The sequence below is a fragment of the Alosa sapidissima genome, chromosome 13 (assembly GCF_018492685.1).
Source record: "Alosa sapidissima isolate fAloSap1 chromosome 13, fAloSap1.pri, whole genome shotgun sequence".
Classification (NCBI taxonomy): domain Eukaryota; kingdom Metazoa; phylum Chordata; class Actinopteri; order Clupeiformes; family Clupeidae; genus Alosa; species Alosa sapidissima.
In genome coordinates this window covers 25,128,289-25,140,788 of record NC_055969.1, presented here as the reverse complement: position 1 = coordinate 25,140,788, position 12,500 = coordinate 25,128,289, and the positions used below count along the sequence as shown (strand labels likewise).

Below are 12,500 nucleotides of genomic sequence, written 5' to 3'. Positions count from 1 at the left end.
CAGGCTAGGTCACATCACGCTACATGCTAGGACATACAGTACTTATGCCAAGCTAGGACAGGCTAGGTCACATCACACTAGGCCATGCTTATGTCAAGCTAGGACAGGCTAGGTCACATCACGCTACACGCTAGGACATGCTTATGTCATGTTAGGACATGATACCGCATTTCATACTACACACATGCTTATGCCAAGCTAGGACAGGCTAGGTCACATCATGCTACAGATTAGGACATGATTATGCTAAGTAACAACATACTACATCACATCATGCTTTATCACGTCACAATATATCATATCTCACTGTGTTTTGTCATGATGCACATTATCACGCTGCTTTTTATGTTATTACATTATATCAGTGCTATTGCTGCACTATAGGAAGAGGAAATAGATTGTTATATTTGACATGTGGAATTATACGTCAAAATATTTGCCATAATTGTTTATTTTTTATTCTGTAGCTGGTTGTTACTGAGTTCTTGAGCTTGTTAGCGTGAGATGAGTACAATGAGAGAGCCTGCATAATGTGACTTCCTTATGGTGTGTCACGCTGACAATGACCTTGTTTTATCATATCATGATCTGTTATTATCAAGGACTTTAGTTTACATTTTGTAGCGGTTTCATTTTTGCTTTTCCCAGGGAAGGGAGTTGTATGACTTGGGGTTAAAATTTCCCTTGGGATAAGTATCTATCCACCTTTATCTAAAACTCCATCTTCCACTCTTTCTTTTCCCTCCCTCTCTCTTTTTTCTTCGTATTGCTCTCTATCCCCTCTTTCTCCACCCCTCCGTCCAGCGGCTGACGCGTACTGTCTGCTGGACGTGCACTCGGTTCTAAAGGAGAACCATGCGCGTTTCGGCCTCCCGACGGATCTGCTCTCCCTAGTACCCGGCCCTTCTGCTGCAGGCAAGAAGAAAGAGGAGAGAACGCCCCGGGACAAGAGCCGAAAGGGACGCAAGAAGACTGTGAGTGACCGCTGATCCTCACACATCATCACACACACGAGGATACCTTGAATAGAAGAGACTTTTCCAAGAAGAGGAAGAATAGAGGAAAGGTTATCAAACCAGATCAACTGTTCAGACATTAGATCAGATCTAACCAGATCAACTGTTAAGATATGTTTTTATTCTTTTTTACTTTTTAATGGCAACAAAATGTCAATGTAAAAGACATCATTACTACATTACAGAAAAGTCCCTCCAAAAATAAGTAAAAAATAAAAAAGTTTGGGAGAATGTGACGTTTGTATTTCAGACAAAAATATCTGCCAAGGCAGCAAGAAAATGCCACTTGTTAAGTAAGAGGAAATATCCAAATATCCATGGGATCAGAGAACTTAAAAACATCGTGATTTAAGTCAAGTATTGCTTATTTTAAGTATTCATGTTAAGATATTTAAGTTAATAATTAAATTTCCGCTCTTATTTTGGAAAATTGATGTGTAGAAACAGACTAAGCTGGCTAAGTCAGCAAGAGGATGAGAAGACTAAGGGGCAGGAATAAGGCATCAGAATCAGTCAATAATGCTATGATCAAGACTTACATGAATAAATACTGTATTGTTTTTAGTATCTAAACCTGATCAAATATACCTCAAAAGGGTTATTGCTAACTGTCTTATCTCATTGAAATAAATCAATGTAGAGTCAGGCATACAATTCACATTAGTAAAACATATCAACACCCTGTGCTTCTTTAAGTAGTAAGAGAAAAATGGCAGTACTGATGAGCAGATGGTCAGTGCTGCATTTGGTACTGTGTGTGTGTGTGTGTGTGTGTGTGTGTGTGTTGTGTGTGTGTGTTGTGTGGTGATGAGTAGTATCACCAGTAGTAATGGACAGGGGGTGTGTGTTGCTGCTGGAGAAGGTGTGTGTGTGTGTGTGTGTGTGCGTGTGTGTGTGCGTGCGTGTCCAAAAAACAAAACAAGAACGCTCCTGGCATAGCCAAAGAGCATGGCACATTCTACAGAGAGGCTTGCCGGGTCACACCACAGCTCCACACCCTGGACCCTCCTCACCCTGTACTGTGAGTGTGTGTGCGTGTGTGTGTGTGAAGGGTCACACTGCAGCTTCACACCCTGGACCCTCTGCTGGCTGTCCCTCAGCATCAGCACCCTCTGTTCTGGACTACAAAGATCCCAGGTGGTCAACACAACCACACACCTGCAAGGGACAATAAAGATGCTACAATGTTCCCAGTTGTGTTCCCAGGTGGTCTACACAACCACAGACTTGCAGGGGAGAGAACAATAGTATATAAATAATAATAAATAAATACACTAAAATGATAAATAAAAATAATAAATAAAGACACTAAAATGATCCCAGGTGTCTCTACATAACCACAAACCTGCTAGGGAAAATTCAACATTGTGCAAAGAGATACAAATAAATTAAAAATAAATAATGCCAGCACTCATACTTACTGGGGTTAAGAGGAGAATGTCTGCACTGCAGTGACTGAAACACACACAGACATTAGATCTTAAAGGTACTCCAAGCGATGTCATGCGTTTTTTAAGCTAAAATTGTTTTTGTCACTTACAGCAAACATCACCTCACCATCCGCTAGCTGCCTGTGTCCTGAATACACTGTAAACAAACGTGATCTCTGGACAACCCAGGCTCCAAAAACAGCCACAAAACAACTTGGGCAAACCTTGAAAACAAAACAAACTGTTTCAGCAAATCACAGACGAGATGCTCGTTTAGGAGAGTTTCATTGGCACGGGAGGGAGGGGGAGGAAGTAGCGAGCTAGCTTTCTGTTTTGTTTGAACGTCAACAGAATTGACTGTACCCAGCATCACTTAGAGCGCCTTTAATGTACAACACAGTATATAATAAGAAACGATGTATTATTATTAAATGATTAAAATGTTCTTGTTGTTTCTATTGACAGTTATAACCAAGTTGCCAATGTTAGCAAGCTAAATTAAATAACCTTCATGTCATATACAAAGTTTGCCTTTAGTTATTGCAAAACCTAAAGGATAAATGGGCTACAAAACTTTGCTTAACATGTTTCATACTTTACCTCTGAGAAAAATCATTAGAAGTAAAAATACCTTTTTTATAAATGATGAAGCTTGTTACAGTACAGTGAGATTAGGATATAGACAGGAAGGTTCGATGGTTAGTTTACAGGAACACAAAGCACAAAGCTGATATGATCTTGGTTACATGTCTCTGTGTGTGTGAGTGTGTGTGTTTGTGTGTTTGTGTCTATGTGTGGGTGTTTACGTGTGTCTGTGTGTGTGTGTGTGTGTGTGTGTGTGTGTGTTTGCATGTTTGTGTCTATGTGTGGGTGGGTTTACGTGTGTGCGTGCCTAGCTGGGTTTACGTGTGTGTTACGTGTGTGCGCGCGCATGTGTGTGTGTGTGTGTGCGTCTGCGTCTGCGTCTGCGTCTGTGTGTGTGTGTGTGTGTGTGTGTGTGTCTGTGTGTGTGTGTCTGTGTCTGTGTCTGGGTGGTTACATGTCTGTGTGTGTGTGTCTGTGTGTGTGCCTGTGTGTGTGTGGTGGAAGCAGAAAGACTCTGAACAGGCCTCTGTTGCGGAGCCGCTGTCCCAGCCCCGGGGGCCAAGTCCTGGGGAGGGGGGGCCCGTGGTGGCCCCCCAGGACCTGCGGGTGGTGTGTGACAACATGCTGCAGGGCCTCGGACGCTACCTCCGCTGCCTGGGGGTCAACACCGTCATCCTGGAGAATGTGGATGACCACAAAGTAGCAGCCAAGGTGAATTAAAATGCACACACACACACATGCATGCACACACACACACACACACCATACCAGAAAGTGGACTGCAAAGTCACCGGAAGATGATTTGAACACACACACACACATTTGTTTGGTGTCATGATGATTCACTGGAACCCTTTTACAAGCATCTGAGCTTAACAACCACTGAAAACTCAGTTAAAATTCAGTTAAATAAAAAAGAAAAGAAAACTCTATTTATCCCAGGGTCAATTGGAACGAAAAACAAAAAGCAGCATGACATACAAACATGACACAACAAACTCAGCATGACATACAAACATGACACAACAAAATAGGTTTTTATCTTTTTCACTGGTGCCAAGTTGGTTTACATGTCTGAGAGTAGGCGGAGAGAGAAGGGTGTGTGTCCTCGTTGTAATGTGTGTGTGTGTGTGTGTATATGTGTATCCTCACTGTAAAGTGCGTGTGTGTGTGTGTGTGTGTGTGTGTGTGTGTGTGTGTGTGTGTGTGTGTGTGTGTGTGTGCGCGCGTGTGCGTGTGCGTGTGCGCGTGTGTGTGTATGTGTATGTGTATCCTCACTGTAAAGTGTGTGTGTGTGTGTGTCCTTGCTGTAAAGTTTGTGTATCTGTGTGTGTGTGTGTATCCTTGCTGTAATTAGTGGTCAGAGTGCGGGCAGGGTGTGCTTGTGTTCTCATGCCGGACCTCACGGCTCAGTGACCATTGACCTTTGACCTGTGACTGTCTCAGAAGTCCACTTCCTCTTCCTGTTCCCCTCTCTAGCTGGCCCGCGCTGAAGACAGGGTCATCCTCACGTCCGGCCAGCCGTACCAAACCGTAAGTGACTCAATGTGTGTGTGTGTGTGTATATGTGAGAAACAAAGAGAGAGTGAACTATATGAGGTGATAACAGATGTGTCAGCTAACACTTTTGTTCTCGTATGTGTTTTTTTTTGTGTGTGTGTGCGCGCGCGCTTGTGTGTGTGTGTATGTATGTGTATTCATGTGTGTGTGTATGTGTGTGTGTGTGTGTGTGTCCACAGCTGAAGTCTCAGGTGGCAGAGGGCCGCTGTTTTGCGCTGGACTGCTCGGAGAAGGCGCGGGACCAGGCGGTGCAGGTCCTCAGACACTTCCACGTGCGACTCACCCCGCAGGACATATTCAGCCGATGCCAGGTGTGTGTGTGTGTGTGTGTGTGTGTGTGTGTGTGTGTGTGTGTGCGCGTGTGTGTGTGTGCGTGTGTGTGTGTGTGTGTGTGCGTGTGTGTGTGCGTGTGTGTGTGTGTGCTTGCGTGGGTGTGTGGGTGTGCGTGCTTGCGTGCGTGCTTGCGTGCGTGTGTGCGTGCACAGTTCTGATTGTACGGGTGGTTTTGCCCATGTGAGTGTGTACATACAGTATTTGTTTGTGTGAACCTCCATGTGTGTGTGTGTGTGTGTGAGTGTGTGTGCGTGTGTGTGTGTGTGTGCTTGCATGTGTGTGTGTGCGTGCTTGCGTGCGTGTGTGCGTGCACAGTTCTGATTGTACGGGTGGTTTTGCCCATGTGAGTGTGTACATACAGTATTTGTTTGTGTGAACCTCCATGTGTGTATGTGTGTGTGTGTGTGAGAGGGTAAATGTTTGTGTGTGTGTGTGTCCACTATCCACTGTCACTGCTATCACACCACCCCGAAGCCCACTTCCTCCGCCCTGGTTCCTTGACCACCCCGCCCGCCCATTCATCCATCCCCGCAGTCCCGGAACCACGCCACCGTTTCTCAGAAAGCGCATCGCGTAGCGTGAGAGTGCGGGCAGCGCGTTCCAGGGGGCCAGGGGATGGATGGTCCGGCAGCCCCAGGAGGCCTTTTCCATCACTGGGAGGAAGGCGAGGGTGGAGGAAGGACCATCGGCGGCGGCGAAGGCGGTGGTGGCGTTCGGGGGGAAGGAAGTGGCCGGGGAGATAGAGGCGGTGCGGTGGAACGGCACTTCCTGTGAATCATGAGGGCTCGGAGGGCTCGGGGGGTGGCATCCACGGGAACAATGGGATCCCACTACCCCTGGGCCAAGAACAAGAGTGGGAAGACACACAGGAAACGCACAGGCAGATAGCCACTCAGAGATGACAGACACACACACACACACGGGCAGATAGCGACTCGGAGATGACAGAGACACACACACACAGATAAGAGATGAGGGAGATGAGAGAGAGAGAGAGAGAGAGAGAGAAAGAAAGGGAAAGAGGGAGAGAGAGAGGCCTCTTTCCCATAGAATGTCCATTAACCTGTTGGGTGTACACAAAGCTGTATTTAATAATGATATGACATTCTCATTTAGTCGTCAGTCACAGCAATCGTTGTGCTGTGTGTATTTATACCCGTATGAAATAGCATGTTGTTACCGTAGAGACGGTATAAACAAATAAGATTGTTACGGACTTGTGAATAATTTCTAGCAGTCATGGTGTTGTGCCAGGTAACCTAGCTATCTTGAACCAAGGTAAACATACTTATTTGGGGGCCAAGCAGCAAAGATAGCAACAAATAAACAACTTGCAGTGTGAATAGAGAGAGAGAGAGAGGAGAGAGCGAGAGAACAATAGGAAGATTGTAAGAAGAGGTGTTGGTGAGATGAGAGCGGGTGGAGGTTAGTCAGAGAGAGAGATAAAGAGAACTGCACAGAGGCTCTGTGATGGAGGACACAGATAAGTAGTGTTGAGGCGTTATGCAGGGGAACACAAGAGTGACACATGGCTAGAGAAGGACAAGCTGAAGTTGAGTGATGGGACTGTGTGTGTGTGTGTGTCTGTCTGTGTGTGTGTCTGTGTGTGTGTGTGTGTGTGTGTGTGTGTGTGTAAGGAGAGTGCAAAGGGGAAGTGGCGGATAAGAGTCTGAGAGGAACAAGAAAGGGAGGTCGGGTAGAACAGAGAGAGAGATGATGAGGTAGAGATTGAGATCAAAGCAACATGACTGTGTGTGTGTGTTTGTGTTTGTTAATGTGCGTATGACCATGTACATACTCGTATAAACATGGAAGTGTATGTGTGTGTACGTGTATGTACTTGTGGACATATGTTTGACGTACACCTGTCAAATAACACACCTCACTGGGGCCAGCCTGGCTAGACGGCCCTCATCACACACACACACACACACACACACACACACACACACACACACCAACCCATTCCTCCTTCTGAAATAGTTCAATGTACTATTATTTAGTTATGAAAAGGTTATGAGTTACTAAAGTGCAAGGCAGTTCTCACGTGGAGAATTCAGGCCATCTGATTGCCTAGATTGGTGTGAGTGGGAGTAACGAGACTCCTCAACTGCACACACCTACGCCACATATACCGCCGAGTTAAATGCAGACGTGACCTTACAGCGCACGGGGCAGAAGGCAGAGATCGCAACAACAACCAACAAACAAACAAACAAGGTCAGAGATCGCTTCCCCTGAGCCGGGCTCGGCTGTTCATCAAGAGAGCAACCCTGTCACACTACAGCAAAGAGACGATTATGAAGCACCCACACAAACAAACAGACAAGTAAATAAATCAATAAATCCAACATAGTGAAATGATTTGACCTGCACTTCACTTTAAAAGTAGGTCTTTGGTGTGAGATGTTTTACAGGTTAACTGCAGGGTGCGATATGGATGTTACGCTTTCTGGAGGAGAGAATAGGGGGAATCTGGAAGGAGAAAGAGAGAAAAGAATGAGAGAGAGAGAGAGAAAAGAATGAGAGAGAGAGAGAGAGAGAGAGAGAAAGGGAGAAAGTGAGAAATAGTTGAAGAGATAAACTTCACCTTTCCATATGTCCATCTCACTCAGCAGGCTGCATGTCTGGGATCCTAGATGACCCGACCCATCTTGATTTCTAGCTTGTCTGCATACCTCACACCTCACCCTTCCCACACACACACACACACACACACACACACACACACACAGAAACAGAAACACACACTCACATAGTCTGTCATGGGGAGCCAAGGCTGCCAAGGAAGGTGAGAGGGCGAGAGCCTGCAGGCTGAGCTCGGGTGTCTGTGGGAAAAACACCCCACACCCCACCCTACACACACACACACACACACACACACATTCCTCAACTACACATTCACACACACACACACACACATATCTCTCAATCACACACACACACACACACACACACACACACATACACACACATATCTCTCAATCACACTCACACACAAACATATTTCTCAACTACACATTTACACATTCACATTCTCACACACACACACACACACACACACACACACATCCCTCAACTACGCACACACACATACACACATATCCCTCAACTACACACACACACACGCACACACACACACACATCCCTTAACTACACACACACACACACACACACACACACACACACACACACACACACATATCCCTCAACAACACACACAAACACACTCTTATGCACATACACAGACACACATTCACTATCTTTCTCCCTCTCACACACAGACACACACATCCATCAACCACACACACACACACACACACACACACACACACACACACAGACCACCCTCCAGTCCAGTCGTCTTCAGGGGCCCTTATGAGGTGGGTGGTGGTGGTGGCTCTAAATGTGTCAGCTCCTGACCACCTACTACTCCTGGGAGGGTGGCCCTCCGACTCCGTCTTAAACCTGTCCCTCAGGCTTGTGCGGTCTCTCTCTCTCTCTCTCTCTGTCTCTCTCTCTCTCTCTCTCTCTCTCTCTCTCTTACCTTCTGTCACTCTCTCACACCATTTGTCACCTATACTTTTCTGTTTCTGCTTCCCCATATGGGCCGTGTTTCTCACACACCGAGTCTCCATTTCCCCCTCTCTCTCTCTCTCTCTCTCTCTCTCACACTCTCTCTCTTCCTCTTTCCATCTCACTATCTCTGTCTTTCTCTCTCTCTCTCCTCTCTATGTCTGTTGCTTTTTCTCACACGGACTCTGTTTCACTCTGCTGGAGTTTGACATCACTTTATCAGTTATCGTATAAATATCATGTGAGGCGAGCGGTGTGACCTTTTCACAACCTACGTACAACCAGATGACAACGTTCTGATTTTGATATCAAGATCGTTCCCCTGTATGAATCAACAAGATAAATCATGTTACTCAAGCAATACACATCATATTCACCATGCCGCAACATGATTAATTCCCACCCTAATCATTTCAACTTCATCCTCATTTCACAACACGAGACAACACAATCTCTTCACAGGCAGAGCCACTGAATCTCAACACAACACGTTTTTTCACATAACCCCCCCCCCCCCCTCGCAGTGTAAGCGTGTCACAACACAATTCATTCACACTGTAAGTAACCATGCAATCTCGTAGCACTATACACTGCGTGACAGCCCGTCAGGTTCCGACTGGTAGGAGCCACTGCGGACACTTGTGATGGAATGTAAGAGAGACTATTGACGAGCAGTCGAGAGAGACTGAGTGAAAGAGAGACAGAGGGAGAGAGACTATGGGGGGGGGGTGAGGTGGGGGTGGGGCGTGTTGAGGTACACTCTGAGTCTGGTATGTGGAAAAGCCCACCCAGGCGAAGTTAACCCTTTTGTTATCTGATTGTAAAGTCCTTTGATTAACAGTGGATGGGTGCCCTCCCCCCAACCCCCCCGGCTCCTGCAGGCATCCCTGAACACCCTCTTAGCCCACTGTGTGGCCCCAGCCATACCCCTGACCAATCATTAACCCCTGTGCTACACACACACACACACACACACACACACACACACACAGACACAGACACAGACACAGTTAAATCCATGGTTTATCTCTCTTGGTCTTTACTCAACTCTCCCATTCTCACAAACATGCGTGCATGCAGTTCACCTACACACACACACAGACACACACACACACACACACACACACACACACACAGTTCTGTAAACAGAAGGTAAACATCACTATCCATCTTAATATGCATACCAGAAAAATCCTGTTTTCGTTCCCATGCCGAATGATGACACGGCGGCAGACATATTTTAGGCCAGGGTCCTTCCGCTCACAGACGCTAGCGGCATGAGTGACCAGCCTCGCATTCCTGGGAGTTTATCTAGCAGCGATATGACCGAGGGTAGGATTGTCAGGGTGATGGATCCCTACACACACTTCCGTGAGCTCACTGGAATGTGGTTCCCAGGCTCGCAACAAGCCCTGCCGTTTGAAGAGCGGCGATAAAGGACGAGGGTCACTGCACGTGTGTGTGTGGCCATCGTGAACTTGTAGGAATGTGTGTGTTGCAGGATGACTCAAGACATTGTCATAAGCCAGACAGTAGAGATGTTGTGGAGATAAAAGATGTTGGAAGGGAGTGTCTGAGGGACATCAAACAGAGAGAGAGAGAAAGAGCAATGGAGGAGAAGGAAAACTACAGACATGAACATAATTCAACAATAGCTTTAGCCCTGCCCTTCTTTTCTCTCTCTCTCTCTCTCTCTCTCTCTCTCTCTCTCTTTCTCTCTCTCTCTCTCTCTCTCTCATTCTGTGTCACTCATTCTGTTCTGTTACTGATATTGTTTGATTGTTTGTCTCATTCACTGTTTCTGTTTCTCTTCCGTCCTTTCTCTCTCTCTCTTTCCCTCCCTCTCTCCGTCCTTTCTCTCTCTCTCTTTCCCTCCCTCTCTCCGTCCTTTCTCTCTCTCTCTTTCCCTCCCTCTCTCTGTCCTTTCTCTCTCTCTCTCTTTCCCTCCCTCTCTCCGTCCTTTCTCTCTCTCTCTTTCCCTCCCTCTCTCCGTCCTTTCTCTCTCTCTCTTTCCCTCCCTCTCTCTGTCCTTTCTCTCTCTCTCTCTTTCCCTCCCTCTCTTTCCCTCCCTCTCTCTGTCCTTTCTCTCTCTCTCTCTTTCCCTCCCTCTCTTTCCCTCCCTCTCTCCGTCCTTTCTCTCTCTCTCTCTTTCCCTCCCTCTCTCCGTCCTTTCTCTCTCTCTCTTTCCCTCCCTCTCTCCGTCCTTTCTCTCTCTCTCTTTCCCTCCCTCTCTCTGTCCTTTTCTCTCTTCCTGTCCCAGTAATTAAACACTAACTGTTGTTTTGATAAAGGTGTGTTAAATCTTTCTCTTCCTGTCCCCCTGCTCTCTTATTCTGTCTACGTCTGCATTTCTCTCCTTTCTTCCTATCGTTCTCTCTTTATTTCTGTCCTTTATCCCTCTCTCTCTCTTTATCTCCATCTCTCTTTCTCTATTTCCCACTCTCTCTTTCTCTCTTCATTTCTTTCTTTTCTCTCTCTGTCTTTATCCATATATATGGGGGGCAGCTGTGGCCTACTGGTTAGCACTTCGGACCTGTAACCGGAGGGAACCCTGACCAGTAGTCCACGGCTGAAGTGCCCTTGAGCAAGGCACCTAACCCCTCACTGCTTCCTGAGCGCCGCTGTAGCAGGCAGGGATGTGCTGTGTGTGTTTCACTAATTCACGGACTGGGATAAATGCAGAGACCAAATTTCCCTCACGGGATCAAAAGAGTATATATACTTATACTACTTATACACACAGACACACACACACACTTATACTTATATACATTCGGGCCGGCTGTGTTTCTCACTCCTTTCTCCCTCTCTTTATCCATCTCTCTCTCTCTCTCTCCCACTCACTCGTTCTCTCTCATATCACATCACATTCGGGCATGCTGTGTTTCTCTCTTCTTTCCCTCTCTCCATTTCTTTCTTCCCCCTCTCTTTCTCTTTCTCTCCATCTCTCTCTATCCCTCTATCCCTGCGTTGAGGCTCGTCCTCCACTGACGTCTTGCCTGGCGGCCATATTTGCCTCCCTGTTCCCCATCTGTAATTTCCACTGACACGCTTGCACGTTCTCATGCGTTCTCACACATTCTCACGCATTCTCCCAGGGAAGCAGGCTGACGGGTGTCAACGCCGCTCCTGTCTGGCAGGGTCTGGTGTGTACTTTTCCACCAGTGAGGGTTGGGTTCTGGAGAAGGAGTGCGAGAAAGAATTACAAAAAGAGTTGAGATTTTGTATTTTTAAAATTGTACTTGATTAGTATGTACAAAGGCACAAAGCTTCAAACAATCAATATGAGCAAAATGTTTAAAAAAGGCAGAAGCACAAACCCTCAAAATTAAAATAAAGTGAAGACGGGGAGAGAGGTAGCATTAAGAAAAAAGAGAGAAAGACTAAGTGAGAGAACGAGAGATAGAAAAGAGAAAGAGACAGTCCACATTACAAGATGCCCACATTACAAGAATGCCCACATTACAAGAGTGCCCACATTATAAGAGTGCCCACATTATAAGTACCAGTCAGTGCTCTTAGATAAGAGTGCCCACGTTACAAGAATGCCCACATTACAAGAATGCCCACATTACAAGAATGCCTACATTATAAGAGTGCTAGTCAATGCTCTTAGATAAGAGTGCCCACATTACAAGTACTACAAGAACAAGTAAGGGGCAGCCGTGGCCTACTGGTTAGCGCTGTAACCGGAGGGTTGCCGGTTCAAACCCCGACCAGTAGGAACGGCTGAAGTGCCCTTGAGCAAGGCACCTACTGCTCCCCGAGCGCCGCTGTTGTAGCAGGCAGCACACTGCACCAAGATTAGTGTGTGCTTCACCTCACTGTGTGTTCACTGTGTGCTGAGTGTGTTTCACTAATTCACAGATTGGGATAAATGCAGAGACCAAATTTCCCTCACAGGATCAAAAGAGTATATATACTTATACTAGTCAGTGTAGTGTGGCAGGAGGAGAAAGAGGGTGTTGGAGGAGAGGAGAGGAGTGGGCAGATAGCAAGG

The 12,500-nt window shown here is 46.5% G+C and overlaps 1 protein-coding gene across 1 annotated transcript in view; it reads left to right on the top strand.

Moving 5' to 3' along the window:
* Positions 1 to 12,500, top strand: part of exd3 (exonuclease 3'-5' domain containing 3) — a 57,929-nt gene that overhangs the window by 15,406 nt on the left and 30,023 nt on the right. Inside the window, exons 15-18 of the mRNA XM_042059187.1 lie at positions 805 to 974; positions 3,539 to 3,742; positions 4,511 to 4,564; positions 4,771 to 4,902. Coding sequence (XP_041915121.1) covers positions 805 to 974; positions 3,539 to 3,742; positions 4,511 to 4,564; positions 4,771 to 4,902 — 560 coding nt within the window. The remainder of the gene's footprint in view (positions 1 to 804; positions 975 to 3,538; positions 3,743 to 4,510; positions 4,565 to 4,770; positions 4,903 to 12,500) is intronic.